The following is a 27401-nucleotide window of genomic DNA, read 5'->3' as shown; positions in this document are numbered from 1 at the left end:
TTTGTGTTCAGAAATTAATCGATATTTCGTAATAAAGGAAGCAAAAAGTTTTTCTTTGAAGATATATCTCATATTAGTGTATTTTCTTTTACTTTTCCCACCTGTGAAGTAAATTCAAATTCTAATTTACAGTGTGTAGAGTTTGGTCGTGAAGAGGTTTTAAACAACTATAATATATTATATTCCCTTGTTAGTTTAATTTCATTCATTTCCTCAGTTTGAATTATCATTTCCCCAGTCTCTCGGCTCTGAAAATTTATTATAGGTTTTCCATTTCTATTCATTGGCAATAGGACAAATATCGGAGAGACAAAGTTCGAAAGAAATAGTTCCGCGGAGGGGCAAAGTGCGGGAAAAAGACAAGTATGAGACAGCATGCTTGCGAAGAGCACATTCTGGAAGCAAATTCCAAAAAAAAAACCTAGATGGAAAACTATAAAATAAAACTACTTTGCAGAAGTAGAGCACAAGAGCTTTCCAATAATGTATCATTTGTCATATTTGAACATCAAACATAAAGAGGGGGGTCCCCGCGGCCCTAGCATATCCTGGTTTTCAAGTACCCCAGCAGAGATAGGGTTAAACAGAATAATATTTAAAAAGTTTGAAGATTTTTCTTGCTTCATTGTTTTACGATAAGAGAAAGTTTTTTCGGAAGTTTGACATATTACTTTTTTATAGTAGGATTGAGTGACCAAATTAACTAGTGGGTTCGCTTTTGAAATAGTACGTGATCAAATATTAAACAAATAGGATTTAAAAAATAATTTTGATTTTTAATTACTAATTGATATATATATATACCACTGTGATGTAAAGGTCCAACGCTCTCAAGCAAAGATCGATTAGAATTTTGCCAATTACTTTTTAAAAACCAATGTTAACCTCAAGGGTAACTTTAATTGGTTAAATGTACATGTAAAAAGCTACAAAAAGCCTGTGAGTTAGAGCGGTAAAATCTAAGCCCAAGGTGTTGCGACACTTCAAAGATGACCCTGTCTTAAAAATTGATGAGACTGTTATAAGCAGGCTGAATCTATGAGATATACAAACATGTATTGTACATAAGATTCATTGAATGAATTAGCAAAACGTGATTTTCTCCGTATCCGTCTGGGTATTATACATCTATATAGTTTGGAGTGATAACAAGCCAATTATACATCTATATAGTTTGGAGTGATAACAAGCCAATTATACATCTATATAGTTTGGAGTGATAACAAGCCAATTATACATCTATATAGTTTGGAGTGATAACAAGCCAATTATACATCTATATAGTTTGGAGTGATAACAAGCCAATTTGGTTTCTATTATTATTATATCTGGCCTATAATAATATCCCTTATGTGCCTCCACAGGCATTGTTACTATTGGAGTAGTGAAACACCATCTTTTAGTGTAGAAAGCAAAACCTAAGCATTTAACAAAAAAAATAGCGTAACATTTTAAAATGAAAAGTAAATTTTTTTACTTTAAAAGCAAATATCAAAGTCTGATCTTTTATTTAAGAGCATTTTTTATCGAAATATAGAAAACGATTTCTGACAAAAAATTATGATTAATTTTTCAAATTACCTACTACAGCCAGGGCCAGAAGTAAAGCTATGATGACCAAAACTATTCCAGCAATCATCTAAATTGATGTTAGGTACATTGCCAGGGTCGAGTTGCCAGTAAAAGATTGCCATGTATCATCTGACCAGGCGGCTCTTTGACATGTGACAACTTTGCAAAGTGACAAAGTTGCCAAGCAACACTTTGCTAGTTAACACTTTGCCATGTGACAAAGTTACCAGGTAGCCGCTTTGTCAACTGGCAAATGGTCAACTGGCAAAATGTTCAACTACAAAATGGTCAACTGACAAAGATTATATGGAAAAATGTCTGTGTGAGTTAGGTACCTGGCAACTCGAGGCACTGGCAAAGTACCAAACATCTCTATATATTTCATATTTTAAAAAAAACTTTTGCGAAACTTAAATATTAACCCTATTCCTGCTGGTCAAGTTGTTTTTTTTACATAACTCAAAAAGTATTGGTCTGAGGCTGTTGAAATTTTCTGACTTTTCTTACATACCCAAAGTCCTCCCTTTAGGTCTAAAACCGGGCTTTAATACTAACTTGCCTGAGTCCTCAGGCACACTGCCTGAATGACTGCTTTTTCCTGTAACAAACTAAAACTTTGTTTTGACCCACTTCCGCTTGTCAGATTTTGATAAAATTTAGCTTTTTGGAAAGACTTTGACATAAGGAAACGGATTGCACAAGTTTTGCGAAAAAAAAATGCTAATTTTTTGCAAACAACCTGTCAAATGAAATTTGCACATTTTTAGTTTTTCTTGATTAAATATCAGGTTATTTAAAATTTTGCAAAAATTTTTGATGGTCAAGGGCTTTTTAAAAATGTATAATTTTTCATTTTTTGAACAAATTTTTTTTTGCAAACATTTTTACTATATAACTAGATTTTGCGAAAAAAAAATTCAATTTTTGCAAATTTGCAAATTTTTTGCAGATTCTAAAAGTAGAGCACAAAAGCTTTCTAATGATGTATCATTTGTCATATTTGGACATAAAACATGGGATGGGAAAACAGTTTAATCTGAGATAGGAACTTTTGTATTACGGATATCAAGATCAATGCTTAATCTCGATCTTTTGTATTACAGATACCAAGATCAATGCTTAATCTTGATCTTTTGTATTGGGGATATCAAGATCAATGCTTAATCTTGATCTTTTGTATTGCGGATATCAAGATCAGTGCTTAATCTTGATCTTTTAAATTGCGGATATCAAGATCAATGCTTAATCTTGATCTTTTGTATTGGGGATATCAAGATCAATGCTTAATCTTGATCTTTTGTATTACGGATATCGATATCAAGCGAGCGAGATTATTAAAAGTATAAACCCAACACAAAAGTTCCCAGATCTAGGTTTCTTCTGTTTTAAAAATTGAAAACAAGCAAGTTTATATCTCTTGCAGGTATATTTAAAATATACAAATCTAAAATCTGGAAATTTAAAAAAAAACAGAAAAGGGAGAAAATGCCAGGACTAGGGAGATTCTAAAAAGAAATCTTTCAAGAATTTTTGACAAATGAACTGAGCCTTTGCCAAAAAGTCATACAAAGGTCTCAAGACTTCAGTTTGCTAAGATATAGGGGGTTAACAATAAGAGTTTGGGGCAAAAAGTCAGTTTCTTTAATTCATAAATGAACAAGTTTTTGTCTCTTTTCGTTAAAAATTGTTATGCTTTTCATTCTTTATTATCTTTAAATTGTCATGTTTGATTTGACAACCTGTACTGTACCTCAGCTGTTACAACTGCAGGAGGAGGAAGAGGTATATCTTTAATAAAAAGATGAATTTGAGGTTCATCCTTATCATATACCTCACTGTATAAAATTTATTATAATATAATCATATTTTAATAAGAATTACAAAACTTATTTTCTCCCAAAAAAACATTTATATAATATGCAAAACCTAAAAATACTGTTAAAAAATTTCAACTATAGACTCATCAGTGAAATGTGAGAAAAAAAATTGTTCACAATTCAGTGCAAACTGCAAACGGCAAGAGTGCAATTTTTTACAAAATGGTTTCATATTTTTGCATGAAATTCAAAAAAGTTTGATATTGGAAATTCAACAAAATTTTTGATTTGTCCAAGTCAAAAGCTTTTCATAAAACTTTTCTAAAAGTTAGATTAAAATTATGGAAGGGATGGAGGGAGGGGGGTCAAATTATAGATAATTTTCCTGATGTTTTCTTCATCATCGGTCTGAACAACTTTACAGCTGATTGTTTTCCCATTCTCTTGAGTGGAAGCAGTGTATTGAATTCTATTACAATACAAAAATCTATTTTTAATTTTAAACTAAAAATCATCTAAACATTGAACAAATTATAGATCCTGAAAGAGGAAAAGAATTGCTTTCATAAAATCAAACTCGAATTGGTTCTAATAAATTATTGAAGAGTAAGACGACATTAAAGCAATCTGAAATGTATTTTATGCTGTATAGAGGCAATTCATTTTCTAGAGCGTCTGAAAAAAAGTAAAATTGGTTCACGCACCCGGCATTATTTGTGTTACTCAATTTCAAAGTTCTTCTTGAAATCAAACTTTTGAAAATGTTTTTGATAGTTTTATGGAAAATCCTATCATTCTGAAAATTTCAACGAAACAAATTTAAAAACAAACCAATTTGTAGGTAACAATAAAAGAAACTTTAAATTGCAGATTTAAAAATATATTTGGAAATATCTTTTTAAAATATTTTCTTTTCAAAAGATCTTATCTCTCATCTCATCATTCCAGGTAAAATTTTTAAAAATTTTAAAGATGCAAATTTCAAATTACATTTAGTAATATTCTTTTACAAAGATTTTTAGAAATTTCAGCATTGAAAGCATAACAAAATAAAATAGATTTAAAATTGTATTTAATATTATATCAACCAGGCACTTTTCAAACCATTTGAATTTATTTACAGATTAGTTCTAATTTTGTTATTAATTTTCATACGTTATAAATATTATTATTCTAAAACCAAACAAAACTTTGAAACAAATTCTTTTGCAAGAAACCATAAAACAAAACAAAAAGTATCAAATTTTTTGATTTTTTAATTGATTGAATTCCTCTGTTTTAGAAAGTAATTGTAGGCGCTATCTAGTCGGGGTCCAACGGTCTCTAGAACTTTAAACCTGCAAAGAAAAAAAAGGGGTTATTTCTGTCATTTAAACTTTTTAAGAGACCCCCCTTTAAAGTTTGCCCAGACAAATATCTAGAGGGTGCCGTTGTGAATAGGATGCAATTCTTAAATTTTGACGGGGAAGGAACCCACTCCTTCTACTGACAGATAAACCAGGAGGGGGGGTGGCGATTAGGGATTAAAACCACTCCTACTAATCCTGTGAATAAACCTATTAATTATACTGAACTCAGGTTAGTTTAACCCTAGACTAACCTTGAATCGAAGTTGACTGGTTGTGAGTTAAGAAGCCAGACTATTTCAGGTTCCGGGAAACCTTGAGTAGCGGAGCAGGTCATCTCTGATCAACAACAGAACTTAGACAACAGAGAAGAGTTGGAAAATTATAGATATTGGAAAGAAGTTAATTTTGACATGGTCAGTTCAACCACTTCTCTTTGATAAATGATATCATCAGTTCTAGTTTTCATGTTGGCTGCTCAAGATAGATCAGGGTAGATCAACTACATTTTATTCGTTTATTTATATATTCCGTTCTTTTGTGGATGAGGATAAGATTGGAGTGACTAACATTTTGCTAATTACCAATTTTTTACTTTAAACCTCCATTTTAACCCATTTGAGACATCCTTATAATGCTAAAAATTGAGTGCACTTGGAAACCTTCTGAGCCAAAACTTAAGACAGGGTATCGTTATAAAAACCAGTTTTGAAAACCGGGTTTCACGAATGGGGTTAGGCAGTTTTGTAGATATCAATATTTTTGTTATGAAATATTATATAATTTAGTTTCTTCATATTCTCCTTTTTTCGAATCTCTTAAATTAAAATCTACTTAAATATTAAGACCCCGAAATGAAAACTCGGGAGAATCATTCAACAATACTCTTTTAAATTTCGGGCTCTAAGGTCATTTGGTCAATTGTTGATTACAATATTACTGATTACACTGATTACAATATAAATTATTGATTTGGATACATTAAACTTCTTTGCTTAACCCATGACTGTTGTTATAAACTATTTTTACACATTTTTTAATAATATTTATATTCATGTTATTTTCCTAAACTTTCTCCTTCAAAAATAGTTTATAGACTCAATAATATTTTATGTTCATGTTATTTTCCCAAATTTTCTCCTTCAAACATATTTATAGACTCAATAATATTTTATGTTAATGCTATTTTCCTAAATGTTTTCCTTCAAACATAGTTTATAGACTCAATAATATTTTATGTTCATGTTATTTTCCCAAATTTTCTCCTTCAAACATAGTTTATAGACTCAATAATATTTTATGTTCATGTTATTTTCCTAAATTTTCTCCTTCAAACAACTCCTTTTCTCCTCCACGTCTTCCTTCCTTAGGAAAAAAACAGGATGAAGGAAATAAATAAGAAGGGAATGGGAGAAGTACCACAGAAAAATAAATAAAAAAATATTTAAAAATATTATTTCCAGGAAGGTGAAATGAGTCTAAATCGTGATTTTTTTAATCTTCCCTAACTTGCTTATAACGTCTATGTCTAGGCCACAAACTCAAATTTTCTGATCCCAATATCTTTGCAACCTAATGGTTGACACCTTTAATATTTACAAATTAGATTTTTTAATGCAATATAATTCATAAATTGAAATATCTACGGTCTACGACACTGGGGTGAAAAGATGAAGGGATTAGAACATCTGAGTTTGAGGCAAAACCTCAATTCCTTTCTATGTTTCATATTTGTTGTTAAATTTTGGTCAATTGAAATCTTTTTTTTAATCATCTGAAAAATGTATGTGTCAAAATGAGTTTTAATAATGATTTTTTAAATCCCTTAACTTTTTTAACCTTCCTGTGGACAAAACATTAAAGATAATCTGAAACTTGTTCTTAAATTGTCTTTAAAAAATACTTGTACCTGAGTGAATGACACCAAGGCAGGTTTGAGATATTTCAATTTAAAAAATTGTTGATCATCATCATATTTATCCTCTTCAATGGGTAGGCTCGTTAGATCACAATTCCAATCTCCCTGATATATTGATATAGGGTGTCCCACCCAACATGACGGTTAAAATCAAAGGGAGTGTAAGCGTTATTTTAAGTTACCCCCCTGCAAATATGACAATGTCCTACTTTACCCTTAACAGCTTTGTGTAATCAAGTATGAATAAGATAGCAATGTTTTTTGTTTCTTTAAACCGTTTATTTTCATTCACGGTTTTTCTGCAAAAGTGACTTGTATATTTCTTGCTTGTAAGAAGAAATGGAGAAATTATCAGAAATTAACACTTTCGGAGTTTGAAAAACGTCGGTATCTTCCACATTTTTGATCAGATTAAGCTTTCATGGGTGATCTGCTTTTTAGGGCTTTCAATATTACCCCAGAGAGTTTTGTTCAGATTTAATTAAACCAAAATTGTCTAAATGGTAGTCCAAAAGGCCAAATTTAAAAAATTTGAGCCACGGCTCAATTATGATTGGTTTCACTTCAAATTGTATTGAATTTATGCCGGTGATCAATTGAAACCTGTTTTTGGCTAATTTAAGCCGCGGCTCAAATTCATTAAATTCGGACAATGCAGACATGAGATTTATGTCAAAAGAAAATGTCGGTGTAGTTCTAAGTAACCCTTGAGTTAAAAAGACGTATACTTGATTCACAACGGGGTGCCTTTCAAACCTTAATTATAGTGTGCAGAACAAAAAACAGTTTTCTAGAAAGTGTTTAATTCTATTAATTTCTCCATTTTAAGCAACATTCGTTAGCCGCACTTGTCCAGAAACCACAATAGTAATAATTATTTTTTTTTTAAACAAAAAAAATCTAAATAACATATTTGTTCAGATTAAGCTTTTAAGGGTGCCGTTATCAATCGAACATGCCACCATATCAATGGAGGGTCACTTGAAATTCCTTTTAATAGAGAATTTTAAATAGTTTAACACAAAATAACAAAAAATGCGATTTACTTGGTAAAGCAAAAAACTTTCAAAAATCTTTTAGAATATCATCTTCCAAAATATATATAATTTAAATATGAAGACTTGAATAAAAATATACCTGTAAATCAATGGTAGGATCTAATGTTCCAAATATAGAACATACATGAAGAGCTCCTGATTTGTGATAATTAATCTTAAAGTCACCAAAACTACAGCTCTGCGTACTTGAACTAAAAAAAATGGGTCTTCAATGAGATTTACTTTGGCATAGAAAAGAGTATATATTCAGACTGTCTGTTTGCAGTAGACTTAGGAAGTTGGTGGGAAACGAAAATGTCAGAAGATTTAATCAGCCTCAGCTCAATTTCATAAGATTTAATCAGCCTCAGATCAATTTCATAAGATCTAATCAGCCTCAGCTCAATTTCATAAGATTTAATCAGCCTCAGATAATTTTCATTGAGTTTTGTAAAGAAAACAGAATAAGCAGGTATAAGGTTTAATAATTATTTATAATTCGTATGCCATCGTCGTCGTTTATATCAATACAATAAAGACGACTTTCTATATGAAATTTTGATTACTAGCAAGCTTTTAAACATTATGAATTCACATATAACATGGAAACAAAGAGAAACTGTTAATTAACAAATTTTCTTTGTTTTCTTGTAAACTTATAATTCGAAAAAAATCTTGTTAGAAATTATAACTTAACCCTATTCCTGCTGGGGGGGGTCAATTTGCCCCCCCCTTGTAGTTTTTTTTACATAACTCAAAAAGTATTGGTCTGAGGCTGTTGAAATTTTCTGGCTTTTCCTACATACCCAAAGCCCTCCCTTTAGGCCTAAAACTGGGCTTTAATACTAACTGCCTGAGTCCTCAGGCACACTGCCTGAATGACTGCTTTTTCCTGTAACAAACTAAATCTTTGTTTTGACCCACATCCACTTGTCAGATTTTGATAAAATTCAGCTTTTTTTGCAAACAACCTGTCAAAGGAAATTTGCACATTTTTAGTTTCTTTTTTGATTAAAAATCAGGTTATTTAAAATTTTGCAAAATTTTTTGCATATTTAAAATGTCATGGTCAAGGGCTTTTCAAAAATATATAATTTTTCATTTTTTGGACAAATTTTGTTTTGCAAACATTTTTACTATATAACTGGATTTTGCGATAAAAAATTCAATTTTTGCAAATTTGTAAATTTTGTTGCAGATTCTAACAGTAGAGCACAAGAGCTTTTCAATGATGTATCATTTGTTTTATTTGGACATCAAACATGGGATTTAGAGGGGGGGTCAAAATGACCACCCCACCCCGCCAGCATATCCTGGTTTTCAAGTACCCCAGCAGAGATAGGGTTAAAAAGTTAAAATTCGTCTTTATTGTATTGACATTAATACCGACCATTATTAAGTTTTTGTTGATCCTTTTTTTGAAATTCATGATTTTTTATTCGACTTGCATAAAAATCTTAAAACATATTTAACTATTTATTTTTACCTTTTATACATAGCACATGGTTCCTCAGATATTGGAAATTTCCATTTGCAATCCAGCCAAACATCTAAATCATTTGTTTTGTTTTTTAGAAACCTAAAAAACTTTTCCAACATGAAAGGAACTGTCAACTAAATTTCAAGTGGCCATTGTAATTTTCGTTTGACAACGTTACACTTCAGAAAATGAACGAAAATATATCCTTGTTCTTGTTTCTAGAAATTGATAATTTGTCGTTTCTTACAAAAGAATGACTTGCATAATTTGTCAGAATTTACATTTTTTAACAAAATGTTTCCCCCCCCCCTCCCCCCAACCTGTGTTTAATAACGGTTTACAATAGAACGATACAATTTTTTTTTAACTTCATACATATTTTGATAAACTTTGTTAGGGTGTAGACAGTCAAAGTGTTTAAAAAAAATTAGAAATGGTTAATAGATGTTTTATTAATTAAGCTACAGGGCTAATATTTGAAAAGCCCTTGAAAAATGTAACAAATAATATATGTCACATGTTGATATTTTTCAAAAGTAAAAATTTTAATTTTTGAACATTTTTACGACGTACTTTTTGCACTTTTTTAAAAATTCTCCCTTGCACCCTAACCACGGAAGAGAAAGGTCTATTTTTTTTGATGAGCAGGCCTTGAAAAGTTGGATTAGGGACATGTATTACAGTCCCCTTTCTAAAATCTAAGTGCACAATCATTGGGGTGGGGGGTGGATAAAACCACATCCCCAACCTATATAAGACAAAAATAACCCAATCGGGATAAAGCTAAAAAAAATTTGCTTTTTTACCTTGAGAGGAGCAGTTGAAATTAAACCTGATTTCTGTTTTTAAGATAATTTCAGGAATCTAAACAAAGAATTGAATGATTGATATGATATCTACAGAAACTAAATATAAACTCAAAGAACAAGAAGTAAGACGACCATACTATCAAAGTTTCTGCACTTTCTACCCTGTCAACAATTATAATTCATACATAATTGCAAGAATTTTTTAATTCTATATATGAGACAACATATTTGGAACCCTGCTTTGCCTCGAGCTTCCCCTAAAATTCGACTAAGAATGTTAACACCATGCTCAGCATGAGTTATGATCGGACAAACCGAGATTATTATAATACTACACCAATTAAAATGATATTTATTGCAAAGTAGCATTCATCTATTTACAAAATTTTATTTCTTCGGAAGCTAATACAATGTTTTGGCAATATTACTGTAAAACAACTCCAATGTAACTTAACTTTAAAACCAATTTTACACTTTAATCAAAAAAATTTCGTATTTGCTTTTTTGACTTTTTTATTGGAATATTTATGTCATATATTTACGTAAATAATGTCTCTGAGGCTATTTTTGACAGATTTTAATTGAGAGATCAAAATATAACCACAAATATTCCGATACACTATAGGATGCACTTCGTTGTAATTAGTTTTACGTCAGCACTTCACCCCGAAAGTGTTGGTCTCTATTTTGTTTAGAAAGATTTTCATTATATTTCCCATCCATTATGTTTGAATAAAGAATTGAAAAATGAATGAGAGGATGTGAAAATATTTTGTTAAACTTAAGAAAGAAAAACACTGAACCCAAAGAAAAAGTTTTACCAAAGGAAAACTTGTTCCAGAATCTTTTCATTATTTAAGAATGTTAAGTAAAACAAAACTCAACAAAAAGTTTTAAATGGTTTTAGGCCCTATTTTTTTAACAATTGTTTAACAAGAACTGCAGAAGCCGAATTTAAAGAATTTAAGCTGCGGCTCAAATATGGTTGGTTTCACTTAAAATTGTATTCAATGTTTCAAGATTTAAGTCGGCGCTCAATTGAAACCGGTTTTTGGCGGATTTAAGACGCGGCTCGAATTCATTAAATTCGGACACTGATAACTTGCCCTTAACTCTAAATGGTACATGTAAACATTCAGTATCTCAATTCCTCTGATGTATTTGTTTTATAAAAGAAAAGGAAGACGACATTATAGCAATACTTATGTGCATTTGATATGTAACAGAACAGATAGTTTTATTAGACAATAGTTGAATCAGTGAGTCAGTTAGTGATTACACTGCACAATCTGATACTCATTGAACTTTTAAAAGTTCTAACTTGATTCTAAAAGTCGTCTTCCTATTTCAGAGAATTTTGGTTATTACTGTATGAAATCCAAAACCGATTGTAACAGAAAACGATAGTTTTTTTCAATCGTTTTCAAAAACAATGGCAGTCCATGTTGGTGTATGTTTACTATACAAAAAAAAAGATTAGTGTTCTACCTGAGATGGCAGTCCATGGGTATCTGTCTACTATACTAAACATAGATCTAGTGTTCTACCTGAGCTGGCTGTCCATGTGGGTATCTGTCTACTATACTAAACATAGATCTAGTATTTCCAATAGACCGTCCTACAAAACACACAATTATGTACTTAAGTTATATAGTAGACAAAATAAATTACAGTTCATGTTTTTGTGATTTAAAGTGACATTTAAAGACGGAATACATTTAAAACTATTATCTAATCAATTATGTGGAATAAATCGTTGTGTTTTCAAGGTACAATTTCCTCCATAATTACTGTTAAAAAGAAATAAATTGTCAAAGTTAAATCTCTTATTCATTCTTTATCACATTAGTGTACTTCAACCATTCGTTCCTAGTTCAATTACTTCGCTGTTAATCAACAATAGGATGACATTTCTAGCGTACGTTATGAACGTTTTAAATTATGACATTAACCTTTTGGTAAGCCAGATGTACTCATGACCCGGAGCATGGTCGGCGTTGAAGTCTCCAATCCTAGTTCACAAATCAGCAGTTTCAAGTTCATCTCGGCAGTGGGGGTAAACTAGAACAATAAAAACTTTATAAACTTGAGAATTAGAAAGCATGGAAATAAAAGGACTTAAGGTTTGCATGTTTATTTTCTTCAGTTTTTGTTGTTTCTTACACTTTTCAATGCTTAAAGTTTAAGAACCAGATTTAATGAACAGATCAGATTTATTGAACCACTTCTTTTATTTTGAGCCTGCATACATGAAAAGTGGTTCAACTACGTCTACGCGGTTCAATCCCTTCTTGTTATATTTATGAAATCTGGGGCCACCGTCGAAAATAGATAATTTTACATTAAAGAATTGATTCTTTGCCACAAACTCAAATTTACTAATCATTCCATCTTTGCAAACAAATTATCTAAACCTTTGATATTTCAGACTTAGCATTTTTGAAACCGAATTAACAGATATTGAAATATCTAAGGTCTCCGATATTGGGTATTAGAAAATCATAGTTTGAGGCTAAGACTTGATTCATTTCTCTTAAATTTTATTTTTGCCAAAGGGATCAAAAATAGTGCACAAATTGCGGCACAACTAAATTTGTGCTCAGCAAAATTTGAATTTTCATTGTTCCTTGGACAAATTCATTATATCATAATTAACTTAAAGGTAGTGTTCGCGAAAAATGAAAAGAGGTTTAGGCTTACAGCGAAAAATTAACGATTGTGATCGCTTTATTTTTCGCAAACACTCCCTTTAAGTTTACCTGTCCCGAAAATGATATTCCACCATCTATTGGAGAATTTTCTAACCCAGTAACAGCTAGTTCATCACCATCAACTATTGAAAAACATAAAATTGTAAAAATGCAACACAAAAAAATCCTAACTTTTGGTTATTTTGTATACTATAAAGATTTATTCACAAACAATTAGATATAAGTACATTTATAAATGGTTTAGTTTAAATTTGAAGAAAATTATGCAAAATTATGCACAAATAGGCGACATTGATCATTACTTATTACATAATATAATTGTCATTTCAGTTATTACGTTAGCATCGAATCCTTCAACATATAAATTATTCACTCTTGTATTTAAAAATTCTTTTAAAAGAAACCAGAACTTTCCATTCATGTTCCAATGGGACATCTAAATATTTCATTTGTTTCTTAACTGACATTTTAAGATCCGAAGGATTTACAGAACAATCATTTGCAATAGAAAATAAATTTCTGCCAAGAACTGTGTTAAGGTCATTTTTACATAAATTAGAAAGAAATCTAATGCAAAGCTTAGAACTTACTTCAATAGTCTCATAGAAAGACTCACATCTACTAGCTAACATAGTTTTTACATGTAAACATCGTGAAATACTTTCACCCTAGTACCTCTTCGTATCTCTAGGTACATTAAAAAGAATTCTAATAGCATTATTCCATGCTGTATACAATTTTGAAACACATTGGGAACTCAAGTCCCAAATACTAGATCCATAAAAACTACAACACTAAATATTATACAGCTTCAAAATATCATCTGGACTGTTAAAATAAAATTCTTGGTTAAGGGAATGGATTTTTGAAATGAAAATATTTCGTTTTTTATTGCAATCTATGGTCATTGAATTATCACTTTGCAGAACATTTCCTAAATGTTTCAAGTCGTTAACAAATGGTAAAGGTAATTTGTTGATACAGCAAACAGTTTTACCAGCAACTTAAAATTTAACTGTTTAGTAAAATAAATTCGAAATGGAAATAGAGAAATGGCTGTTTTTTCATGTTCATAGCACTGCATTGTTTAACATGAAAACTTGAGTCTAACATGTTTTAAATGAACAAAGGTAACTTTAATAAATTTTACACATTATGATTTTATATAAAAACCAGAATTTTTATCAGAAAATACCAAATATATATCATTAATAATTACATCGCTATGAAAAATGCTAATTTAATTGTTTCTAAAATTGTCTTTAACAAATTTCAAGCCTTATGAAGCTCCTCTAGTTCCAAGTTCCAATTCATTCAACATTATGTGACATAAGTAGATGGTTCGAACATTTTTTTCAAACTTTAATTCTCAAAATATATTCATGCTGCATACATTTTTAAAATTCAAATCATATATTTTACAAACACTTAAGTTAACGTTCAATGGTCATAATAGGCAGAATTTGGACGTGTTGAATTGTTGAGGAGAGGTCTAATGTAATTCGAGGAGAGGTCTAATGTAATTTGAGGAGAGGTCTAATGTAATTCGAGGAGAGGTCTAATATAATTCGAGGAGAGGTCTAATGTAATTTGAGGAGAGGTCTAATGTAATTCGAGGAGAGGTCTAATGTAATTTGAGGAGAGGCCTAATGTAATTCGAGGAGAGGTCTAATGTAAGTTGAGGAGAGGTCTAATTTAATTCGAGGAGAGGTCTAATGTAATTTGAGGAGAGGTCTAATGTAATTTGAGGAGAGGTCTAATGTAATTTGAGGAGAGGTCTAATGTAATTCGAGGAGAGACCTTACCTAAAGGATGATTCTATCAAAAACTTCATTGTAAATATTCAAAAATGTTTACAAATATTTATCAATGTTTACCTATTTTAAAGGATGATTCTATCAAACACTTAATTGTAATTTTGTAAATATTTAAAAAATTTTACAAATGTTTACCTATTCTAAAGGATGGTTCCAGAACACTTTCTATAGTCTGATCTACAGTGTGTAAGATACAGGTTAAATTTGCTGGAACACCCTCCTCTAACCTTAAATATATTATATATATCATTTTTTCTCTTTGTTTTGGTTTGATTAAATATTTTTAAATTTTAAAATGTTTTTTAGAATTTGATATTTTTGCTAGATAGCGTCAGTACAACTATCCACCTAAATATTATTATATTTCTAAATCACATTTTTTCCAAATGAAAATAATTTAATTTAAATCATGCTGGGTTAGATTGGGCCATTTGGGGCTTGCAGGTTACAAGACTCCAATGGCCACGTGTCTAAGGCAGCCCATTGTACCGAGAACTGTGGTTAGAACAAGCTATGGGATTGGAGTGGTTATAGATTTAAATTAATAAAAAGTCAATAAAAAGAATTTTAAAAAGTCGTACAGTTAAATTCCGCCATGATTCTCATAAACCATCTTTTTGAAATGCGGATTAAGTCTACTGCATCATAATTCTGAAGAAAGCAAGAAAGAAAATAAATAAAATTTTCCGCATTTTCTTTATTCAAGAACAATAAACTGGAAAACCAGAGAATGTATAGATGGAGGAACTGGCATGATAAATAACAGGTGCATTTTCACCCTGATCCTTCATGAACTTACGAGTTACGATTGCAAAAAGAAAATCAATCAATTTTACAAATTACATACAAAAAAATGTTGTTAACAGAAACTTTGCGGGGTTATAAACTTTTGAATCTTTACATGTATTTCACATTGTTAAACTGAAAAAAGTATTTCAAAATCACAATCGTTTTGGTCGAAATAAGAATTATATGGATTCCAAAATTTTAAATATTTCGCATTTTCTTTATAATTTCGAATAAAATTTTTATAATTTCGATAAAATTTCAGATTTCGAACAAAATTTTTATAAAAATTGTAGAAATTTTTTAAAATTTTGAGCCAATTTTTCACAATTTTGAACAGAAGTTTTGCAATTTCGAGAAAATGATCACAATTTTAAACAAAATTTAGTAAGTTCGAATAAAATTTTTTGATTTTAACAAAAGTTTTAGAAGTTACCAAACATAATTTCGAACAAAATAGTTTGTAATTTCAAACTAATTTTTTATAATTTCGAACAACTTTCGTAATATTTCCAAAAAAAATGTTGTAATTTCCCAAAGCTTCGTCACTATTGCGAACACATTGTTAAAAGTGCACATTCCTTTCTTTATCCGTGTTTAGAAAACAAAGAAAACTGCAGATTTTCCGGCACAATGAAAACATATAAATGAGAACAGGAAAGGTATCTCTAAGAGTTGTGTATACAAATTCAACATTAACGATTTCATAGAAGCCCTAGCTTGGAAACCCGGCTATGCTTGGACTTTTCCTTATAAAAACAAGCAAACTGAATATGCATTTTTTTTACTAGGCTACGAATATTCCCGTGGTTCTACCGAGTTCCCCCTGAAAATGTTGAAGCAAATCGGCCAGGGGGTTCATAAACGGAGACCCAAGCAGACAGAGATTACTATTTTGTTTATATAAAACCTTCTTTTAAACTTTGGTAATTTTTTTCTAAGAATTTGGACGTTTAACGGTTTAAGTTGTTCACCCTAAATATTAATATTAAAGTAACCATGCCTAGCCCGAGACTTGAAATTTTGTATAAGGGGGGGGGCACAAGGTATATAAGGGATGGGAGCAAAACACACGTATACGAAGTAAAAAAGGCAGTTACCTATACTTAAATAGGTAATTTTTAGGAGAGGTGGGGCACATGTCCTGTTGTCCCCCCCCCCTAAATCAAACCACTAGTAGGGACGATGAAATATTCTTAGAAAAGCTCGAAGATTTCATTGATAAATCTATCAATATAAATCTTGAATATCTTCTATTTGCAGATTATCAGATTCGAATTCATCTTTGCGAAAATGCAAACTATGTGAATTTTCAATTGCCGGTTCAGTTTTCAATTTGTTTGAAGAATTGGGATCGAATTCATTTATCTTTAAAAGTTGAAAGAATTTTCGATAATTCTATTTCAAATGTTTGTTTACTTCCTTGAATATGGACTAATTAGATCGTTTTTAAAATTCATATTAATTATATTGTTTCTTTTTACAATTTACTGGATATTTTTTATTTCCCTTGGGCTCTTTTATTTTTGTTTTCTTTTGTCGTTCTGTTTGAATTTTACTACATACAGGTAACTGATTTTACTACATACAGTTAACTGATTTTACTACATACAGGTAACTGATTTTACTACATACAGGTAACTGATTTTACTACATACAGGTAACTGATTTTACTACATACAGGTAACTGATTTTACTACATACAGGTAACTGATTTTACTACATACAGGTAACTGATTTTATTACATACAGGTAACTGATTTCTTGCCACAATTTAAAATTTTGTGATCCCTATATTTTTGCGTCCTAATGGTGTAAAACTTTGATATTTTAAATTTCGAAAGTTTGGTCTAACAGAATTCTTAGTTGAAAATATCAAACCTTTTTGGCAATTCGTTAGTTTTAATTTATTTTTGCTTTTAATATTCAAAATTTATGTTTATTGTCTGCAGTGATAACCAGAAAACTCTGAAATAAGAAAACGACCTTATGTTAATATTATAGTGTATTTGATGTTGTTAGAAAGCAACAAGTTTAATTAGCAACTTAATAAATCACTAATTAATTTAAATGGGTCTATTTACACTGCATAATTGCTGCTGTCCCATGCTAACTGGACTATTTAACTATTTAAAGTCAAAACTTGATTCTAAAAGTAGTCTTAATATTTCTGGTTATCAATGTATGTTTTTGAGATTGTTTATTTAAAAATTCCTAAATTTGAATTTCAAATAATTTCATTGCGTTTTGAATTATTTTGGACAATGGACTTATGTTAATACCTGCCATAAAAAAATAGATTTACTTTATGTATTATTGTAATTATCATTATAATTTAGCATTTTGGCTTTGGATTTTGAATTTTTACATTAAAAACAACAATTGTGTGCAAATTAAATTATCGGAAAGTTGAGATATTCTTATTATTTTGAAAAACATGAACAATCTTTGTCTGTGGTAACTTCTGAATGAATTCTAGGAAAAGTAATTATAATAGTTTGAAAGTAAGATTAAATTTTGAAGCTCAAGGGTCTTTAAAGCTATCCATAACATTTATAATTTCCAAACTATGAAATAAGATAATTACAATTTCTTAAAATTTGAGAAATGCAAACTTCTTAAAAATTTTAATTTTTTTAAAGTAGGGATATATATAGATATGTGAGCTGTAGATGTGATATGTTTAAAAATCCGTGATCTGGTTTCTTTACAAATATATTCACAGAGTAGATCACAAATTCATATAATTCTTCAAAATGTGTCAAATCACAAATAATAGAACTGTTTCTTTCCGCGACATCGGGCTGAAAAAATAAAAGATTTAGAAAATTAGAGTTGTCAACTTGCAGACCCAATTTCTGCCTTTTAATAGTCAATAAACATAAGCACAGAAACATGCACAGCACAGCAACTGGGTCTAATTTCACTTAATAATTTGTTTAATAAGTTATTTGTTTGATTTAAATCGTTGTCACAGAAACTGACGAGGGTCAACCCAAACCGAAATATATTTTTAATAATTGTAGAACTAACATCTACTTTATTTACTCTACAGAGGTTTGGTCTATCACCATCACCGAATTTTAAAGTTATTTGCTTGATTATAACAACTAATGAACTTGAGTATTGCTTTAATGTAGTTTATCACATAATCGATTTGCCTCAACATCAAATACACATAAATATTACTTTAATATCGTCTTTCTATTCCACAGTTTTTATATTTTAACTGGAGCCTTTATCAAATATCTGTTGTATGTATGTATGTTCAATTAGTCATCTATTCATTTATTCATTAGGCATTTCATGATCAATAACACAAACTCTTGTCATAGATAGAATAGGTAAATTGTGAACTATAGGAAACTATTTTAAATATTTAAAAAACTAGCGTTTATTAGCGCTTTGCGCTACCCCTTTTCTTATTTTAGCTAACTTTTAACTATTGTTCTTAAAGTGGCTCTTTTACATAATTCTGAAATGTTGGTGGAATTTTTAATTAAAATTGACGCATTTTCAAAATTTAGCCTGAGTTGAAAACTTTAGAATGGGATATCCTTTATCCCGATCGGCTAATTAATCTGGAGATTAATTAAAAGAGGAGAACAAGCCTTATTTAATCTAGAGATTAAGAAAAAGATGAGATCAAGCATTAATCTAGATATCCACCGTTCTAAAGTTTTCAGCTCTGGACAAATTTGACGGTCCATAAGCCTATAACCTTGGGTCAGGTGAGTTGCCATACAAAATTGGGCCGTTTGACGTTTACTGGATACAAAAAAACCGAAACCCAGACAAGTAAAATTCATTATATATTATTTATATATTATAAGATGATAGATTTTCTTTAAAATGTAGTGTTTTTCTATAATCAGGTTGTAATTCAACTTAAAGAATGAATTCTTTTCAGAAAAAAGACGACATTTAATCCTCACTTCTGTAACTAAATACCTCTGTTGCACTTGTATCTGAATATTCACATTACTTTGTTTACTCCTGGATACTCTGGATCCTGTTGAACTGGTTTTCAGGACCAGGAGTAGAACTAGAAACATGATCATGGATGATCTTACAGCTGACTCTAGGTCTAGTATTATTACTACAGGAGTCTCTACTATAATACTACCTGGAGTTCTTATCTTTCAGAACCTTATCTTTTTAATAAATGAATTAGCTCTACGTTAAAAATACAGAGATCAAACTTAACAATGAATTGTTGGACATAAATCATATGAAAAAAGTTTAATAATTTTTCTTTTTTTCAAAATTCAGGAAGTTTTTTCTCATCCAGTTCCACTCTTAAATCTTCAAAACGATGATTTATATATCATATATATATATGAAAAATTATTAAAAGATTTTTCATAATCTAGCTTATAAACAATATATTATTGCAAATCTATAAGTTGTATAGTCTCATTGCTTGTTCTTCTGTATGTGGAGTGAGTAATAAGGAATGATATACTATTTTATGACTAAACAATAAACACTGTAGAATGACTCAATCATCTTTCTTTTTAATATAATGAGAAAAAAATCTATTTTAGAAACAAAGCCCAAACTGCACAATTTAAAATAAAAAATAAATATGCAAATGCAAATTTTTAGAGCTAAGAGCTGAGAACTTTTGTATCGTAAATATCAAGATAAATGTTTGATCTCGATCTTTTTTTTAATCTTTTGTTAAACTTTTTACTGATATCCTGCAGCTATGGTATCCTAAAATAATAACGGAAACGAGGAGATTTAGCATTGATCCTCAAGATATCAAGATCAAAAGATTAATATTAAACGCTTTTTGAAACTGATAAACTGCCCACCTCCCCAATCCTGTACACGCCATCACTATTCATGGGATCCTTGGATATTTATTTTGTGTCTACTGTCTACACATAGATAGGGTTGTTAATCGTTTTTCAAAACGATCGTTAAACTATCGTTTTTTGTTTCGTTTTTCAATCCTTTTGAATTTTTAGAAAAAGAATAACGATCGTTTTAGAAAACGTTTAAGAACTCGTTTTAAAAACGATTTTTGACCGTTTTTAAACGATTTTTTTAAATCGATCGCTTTTGAAAAAACGATGGTTTTTGAAAAAAATGTTATTGACAATTATGTTTACAACCGTTAACGAAGGGTCGTAATTAACGATCGTTAACGAAGGGTCGTATTCAGCGATCGTTAACGAAGGGTTGTCGTTAACGATAAAGAACTAAAAAGGTTAATTGGGAGTATTAAATGGAGTCTTAGAAAAAAGTATTTAGTTTTATAAAATGTTTTTTTTAAGTTTGAGAAAAAAAATCAAAACAACTGAAGTATTTTTCAAAATTGAAAATTAAACCGAAATGTTGGAAATAATTGGTGATCAGTTCTTTTGTCTTATTAAATACACACAAAACAACTACAGTGTGTCCCACGAAGCATGAAAGTAGCAAAACGGTTTAAAAGTTGTATTTGAATTTTTGAATTTATTTGAGATATTCATTCATCAACCTTATTTCCCATGGATGAATCTTGAAACAATAACCACAAAATTCTCCTTTTTTGTCTTTTTTAGTGCTGTCAATATTACTCAGGTATTAAGAATTAAGAATAAATTTCAATTGTATTAAATAAAAGCATAATTGTCGAAATATGCACAAAATTAATCATATCTCTGGTAATTTTGAGAGCACAAAAAAGGTAGACCACATTTTGGAAATTCCAAGACTTATAGAAATTTGTGATATTGTTTCAAGAACCATCCGTGTGAAAGTAGGTTGTCGACTATGGTAGGCGATTATATTCATACAATGAAGACGACTTTCGAATTTAATTCACATATAAATTAAGCTGTTAAACGGCATGGATACACACAAACATAGAAGTCAAGAGAATATATCAATTAAAAAATCTTCTCTTTAATTACTTTACAACTTGTAATTCGAAAAAAGCTTGTCAACAATCAAAACTTAAATAAAAAAGTCGTCTTCATTGTTGTGTTTTACTCGCTTACCACCGTATATCACCAATAAATCAAAAGATCGAAAATGATTTTCAATGGATCTAGTTACAATCATGTTTCGCATAAAATAATTATGTATTAAGTATATCTAAAGGGACTGTATGTTTGTGTAGATCAGCACGAAACTAATTTATGCTCCATAGCTTTCTGTTTACCACAGTATATTACAGTGAAAACTAGAAAACTGTGGAATATAAAGACGATATTAAAGCAATAATTAAGTTTTATCTTGTCAAAAGCAAATATTTTAGTTTTAACTTATTAAATCACTAAGTGAAATAGGTCCTGTATATGCTACATAATTGCTGTGTCTAAAAGTCGTCTTCCTTTATCTGATCAAAATTATAGTATGTATTAAAGTTTTTTCTAGATATTAAACTGCTTATTTCCGATAATTCCATTGTGTTGTCATGCAGTATTCATGCTCAATTGTCTCTTTTGTGGAGAAAGAGAAATAGTAAACAATCACATGTCAAAATTATAAACATTTATACCTACTTGATCATGGAGATAAAAGCTTTTAAGGGTAACGATGTGAATAGGGCATATTGCCATCTTTACATGGAGGCTCCTGGGGTACTCCTACGTAATTACACTAACAGTCTCTTTAGGTTTATATCTAACAACAAAGTGATAGGTTCAAAAGAAGTTAATAATTTAATGGATCAATTATTAATAATTATTAATTAAATCATTTTTTATCGGCCTTGTTTAATGAAAAGGAGAGGGGCGTAGAGCATGCGAGTTGAGGGGAGTGGTAGGGGGGGATGTAATTGGCGTTTGGCGGGTGGTAGTGGTGGAGAAGGTGGGTGGTAGGGAAGGGAGGGAGTGTTTGATACAATAGAGAATTAGGGTAGAAGAGGAGACACATTCTGACCATAGAATAACAAACAAGTCTGATGGAACACATTTTTTTTCAATCACTTTATACTATACTGCCATTTAATTTAGAATGAATGAATTGTTAATATTTCTGTAGATCATCTGTGCATACTGCAGGCACGCCGACGGGACAGAATTTTACGCACGGTGGCTGAAATCCGCGCGTAGCAGTTTCAGTGTTTGTCATGGTCCGATTTGGATGCAGGCATAAGAATTATATAAACGATAAAGTTTCAAAATCTTACCATTCAGGGATAAATATATACCCAGCAATATATTCATCATCTTAAAATACAACTATATGTTTCCGCAAAATTAGAATAAAAAATAAATAAATAATGGAGTTCGGCAAGGAAATGTACTTAGCTCCTGTTTAAATCTGTTGTATAAGGAACCTATGGTTTCAGTGGTGGATAATATTGTATATGGTGTGATCAGATGTTGGTAGTCTGGTCCGCTTAAAAATGGTTCAGTAATTGCTGGACCTCCTTCTGTACCAAACAGCGATGTAACAGCTTTGTGAATAGAATTTATTTGTATTATAAGAAAAGTGACAAATTCACATAGGATCTATAAAGTTTTGTTTAAACGATAAGATTTTATGTCACATTTTATAACACATCGAGTGCATAACATTGTGAAACCCTTGTTTATTCACAAAAACAAACAAACTTCAACAAAAATAAATTGACATTTTCGGTATCACCAAATTTTAGTTTCCTTTTTTGCATAATTTAATTTAAAATCAGATTCAAACCACCCATAAAATATGAAAGACCCTTTTTCATTGGAAGCTACCCGGCCCAGATATAATAAGAAAATCCTTTAATATAAAGACGAACTTTTGACTTAAGTTATTTCTTTAAAGGATTAAAGTAATAACTATTTACTTTGCAACAACATTAAAACAATTAAACATAATGTCGTCTTCCTCTTCCCCCGTTTTCTGGTTCTCACTAGACATCGTCGAATGTCCTCGAGCTGCATATTACGTTCAAACAATATTTCATTTTTAAAATTGGAGACTAACATGTTTCTTGATGAAAATTTAGGTTTCTAAAGTAAAATTTATCTTCGATTTGATTTTCTACCAAGCCCCTAATCTAGTTGATTTAAAATGGGACGTATTGGAACCTTGATTGCAATGCATTTAAAGCATATACATACTTATTATACAAATACTAATAACCAGTATAATTTTTTTATCAAAGGACAGTAAATTAAAATGGTTCATACCAAGTAACAAAGTATTGCAAGACACTTAAATACTACTCAAATACTAATTAATTACAAGTGTTTTGGCATGCCTGTAAAATAACCAAAACTAATTTTTTTATATTTTTGTTTATTGAAGTCTCATTTTGTGTGGATAACCCTCAATAGATTTCAAGAAAGGTTATTTCAATCACATTCCTCAAAATATACTCCAATACAGGGCATTTACTGAAATACAGGGGGGATATACACAAAGACCATATTATTAGCTGTAGCGTTTTAGTACTGGAGACTGTATTGAAAATACATGTCAGTATCTGTATTGTATCAATATACCATTGCTGTAAACGATTTTGTATTGGTATATATGCTGACAATAGTATATCATTGTATATTGCAGTGAACGAATACTATGCAGAAAAGTCGTCTTCCAAAATGAAAATATTTTAAATCTGTAATAATCACTTTATACTTTAAAAACAATTACAAAAATCAGAGGATAACATTTTTAATTCAAATCCAAAATTGTTTTTTTTACATGCAGTAAGAATAAGTTATTATAACATCTGCAAAGTGTTATTCATTATCAATTGGGGAGGGTTTGAACTTTTCAAGGTCTGCTCACAAAATTTTTTTCAATAGTCAGAGTGCAAGGGATGATTTTTAAAAAACAACCCGCCAAGTTATGTGCAAAACTTTGTATTAGTAAAATCGGGTTGAGTAGATAGAATCGCTCGTGTTTGTTTGTACACTGGCTGGTTTTATTACAGACATATCAGTTCTGGAAATTAAAATATACAATATTTCTCAGAAATAAATGTCGTCTTCCATATTTTTCTTTTCCAATATCTAAGGGTAACGAAATCTTGATAAAAAAAATGGTGAAGTGATTAAAAAAATTAGCCCCTCTCACAGTCTATCTTCATAGTGATTTAAAGATTGTTCTAGGGCAAGGATAGATTAGAATTTTACAAATTACGATGTATAAACTAAATTAAAAACAATTCTAGTTTTAGTTCTAAACTGTTTATGTCTTAAAAAACTAGTATTGAAATTGTTAAGTGAAATATAAAGGTATTGGCGTTGCGACACTTTATAGCCGACCCGGTCTTGAAAATTTATGCAACTTTTAAGACTAAATCTGTGTGTCTATGGATTTTTTTTTTTAACTTTACTCTTATTGATAAAGATATTTAGACACAAAGGATCTTATCTTGAACGCTATTTTTCTAATGTATTAAACATTAATTTTAAATTCTGACTTTAAAATAATAAAGATGTAAACCATTTGAAAAAGATTCAAAATTAATTGAGGAAAAGGTGAGTTTTCAATTCTTTTGTTTTTATTTAGCTTGAAGCAGGTTAATGTGGAGGAAACTATTTTGATCAGTAAAATTCCACATCTTTAAATATAATCTAATCTTTTTTTATAATCTTGAATTTGACCACGGAGTTCCAGTCAACAATGCTTCAGCATGAATGGATAAAGTCAAAATATTAAATTTGTTGGTATTTCTGAGGCTTACGTAATCTTTTCCAGGTTCAATCTTTACAGTGTTAGCTCCAGGCCAGTGTATCTTAAAATAATGAACGTCTTGTATGTATCCTAATAAAACTGGTTACTTCTTGTGCATTTGCACCAAACCATGGGACTAGTAACCTAAATGATACTTTGTGAGGAGTACTATGTCCCATCTAAAATAATCATTATAGATACTTTTTTATTGTACCCAAACTTTTTTCAAGCGAACAAAAAAATAACCAAATTATAGCATTGATATATACAATTTACATATACACAATACACAAAACGTCGACAAAAACAAACAAAAAACTATCGTTTTTAAAACAATCGTTTCGTTTTCGTTTTTGAAAAACTATAGTTTTTATAAAACTGGCCGTTTCGTTAACGATCGTAAATGACGACCCTTCGTTAACGATCGTTAACATATTTTTCAATGAAAAAAAATATTTCAAAAACGATAGTTTTTTTAAAAGCAATCGTATAAAAAACGATCGCTAAACGTTTTTATAAAAAGGATCGTTTTCAAAAAACCATCACTATTCGTTTTCTAAAAGTTCAAAACGAGTGGGTCATTTTTAAAACGATTGTTTTTTTTTCGTAAACTAAACGATCGTTTAACGATTGTTTTCAAAAACGATTAACAACATATACACCAACAGTATAAGTATACACCATATTCAATTAATGTATTCCATAAACCTCTTATTTATGTCAAATAAGGCTTGGCCGCTTAAGAATTTTTTTTGAGAGATGTCTCTTATTGTTGTTTAAATGTTATGTTTTAGTTAAGAATTTCGACCAAAAACCCACTATTTCATTGAAAACTCTTAAAATCGGATTTTTTAACACACTACTCTGACTAAATAATATGGTTGTTAAAATCTATTTATATATTTAAATTATCCCGAAACCCTTGTGCTTTCTTGTGCTTTTGCTATGAAATATATATATTTTCTTACGAAATACTCGCTGTAACAAAGACGACATCTAAATATATTGCGGGATTACAGGATTCAAGGATAAATATATGAACGGGAAAATTAATTATAAACTGAAATCATTATAAATCAATTCATACAATGTTTGTAAATTGAAAAGATTATCCATTTTGTCCATTCTCAAAATGAAACACAAGACAAATGCATTTTAAAAGGAGTATTGGGACAAAAACAGTCATCCCCCCCTTGACCCCCTAGATTATCCCACCTTGAGGGGGGTTGGGGGTTGGAGCCTTTCCTGGGAATTTCGATATGGGGGACGGGGGGCACCCAAGATCGCCTCTGTTCTACACAAAAGAAAATATCAATATCAATAAATATTGAAAAAAAAAATATTCATATTTTTCTCAATCTGTATCTTAAATCAAATTTGGTAAATACCTTGATAAAGTTTAATTTACTTTTCTGAGTTTATCTCTTTTTGTAAAATTATTGATTACGTACTCCAAGATTTTATGTCACCTTGAAACTAGACCAACAGCCCACACTGGTAGTGTAGTGGGCAGTTTGGAACCAACCCTGGTCAGAACTTCAGAAGTGCATGAATGAAAAAGTACTATTGTTGTAATACAATGTTATCCTTCATTTTAAAGTGCATGCCTGATTCACAAACGGTGTCCTTTAAACCGTTATCTGATAAATAAGGTAGAAGATACCGATTCTTTAGCTTTCTGTAAATAGAATTATACGACAGCTTATTTTCGCAGAGAAACCCAAATTGAAAAAAGTTAAAGAAATTAAGGGAACCGTTGTGAAACAGACATTCCACACTTGACTGTACAGTCCCTTAGATTGCACAATAAATACGGGTTTTAGGGAACACTATCTTCTTTATTCTTTATCAATATTCAAATTGAAAAACAATATCTTTATAACTTCATTTCCTCTTTTGTTTTTAATATCATAATCCTGTTTATTTACTAATACGTCATAGAATATAATCCTGTTGTTCTTGCAGATTAGATTTCTACTAATCTAGGATTAAGTAGATAAGACATATCTTCACTTATCCATGGAAAGTTTGGGTTTTAGAATCTAAATACAAAGGAATTGAGTCTTTGGAACAAAATTAAATATTTAAACCTCAATATCTTTAGAACCGGATGTTGTAAACCTTTGATATTTCAAACTCTGATTATTTGATCTAACAGAATTCATAGTTTGAAATATCTAAGGTCTGTAACATTTGGTTCTAAAGATATAGTGATTAGAAAATCAGAGTTTGTGGCAAAGATTCAATTCCTTTTGAGGTTAAACGAGATGGTTCAATTTTATACTTTTTTTTTACCAATATGAAACTGAATAGATTTAGGCGTGAAATCACAGATAGAGGAGATCAGTGAGGACACAAAGTCGTAATATTTAAGTTGCATAATTTTGACCTTCTCCGACATTGCTAGACATAAGTTTTTCATCCTTTAAACCTTTTAGTAAACATTTATATTTGTTTAGAAAATATTTATTTAATGATAAAATACTTTTCTAT

The 27401-nt window shown here is 30.2% G+C and overlaps 1 protein-coding gene across 1 annotated transcript; it reads right to left on the bottom strand.

Moving 5' to 3' along the window:
• Positions 1-19412, bottom strand: LOC111701147 (uncharacterized). The gene is made up of 17 exons (XM_023472316.1): positions 19245-19412; positions 14643-14734; positions 12739-12812; positions 11932-12040; positions 11527-11597; positions 9977-10034; positions 9177-9240; positions 7791-7902; positions 6645-6758; positions 6052-6100; positions 4990-5074; positions 4661-4726; positions 3775-3858; positions 3323-3407; positions 1582-1639; positions 1348-1418; positions 1-248 (listed from the first exon to the last, which is right to left on the bottom strand). Exons 1-17 carry the CDS (start codon positions 19352-19354, stop codon positions 168-170), a joined length of 1383 nt encoding a protein of 460 aa, XP_023328084.1. The 5' UTR covers positions 19355-19412; the 3' UTR covers positions 1-167.
• Positions 19413-27401: the final 7989 nt, after the last annotated feature.

This window comes from Eurytemora carolleeae, unplaced genomic scaffold (assembly GCF_000591075.1).
Source record: "Eurytemora carolleeae unplaced genomic scaffold, Eaff_2.0 scaffold85, whole genome shotgun sequence".
In the NCBI taxonomy this organism is placed as follows: Eukaryota; Metazoa; Arthropoda; class Copepoda; order Calanoida; family Temoridae; genus Eurytemora; species Eurytemora carolleeae.
Note: the sequence above shows the minus strand (reverse complement) of the source record. Positions and strands in the feature narration are given on the sequence as shown.

Excerpts from the sequence above, each read along its gene's own strand:
- LOC111701147 (XM_023472316.1), bottom strand. The coding sequence starts at position 19,354 with ATGATCATGTTTCTAGTTCTACTCCTGGTCCTGAAAACCAGTTCAACA. Across the intron at positions 10,035-11,526 it reads CACATGGACAGCCAGCTCAG|ATTCCTGAAATTATCTTAAA; the intron begins GTAGAACACTAG and ends TTCTTTGTTTAG. Across the intron at positions 6,101-6,644 it reads CCTTGGTGTCATTCACTCAG|GAAGGAAGACGTGGAGGAGA; the intron begins GTACAAGTATTT and ends TTTTTTCCTAAG.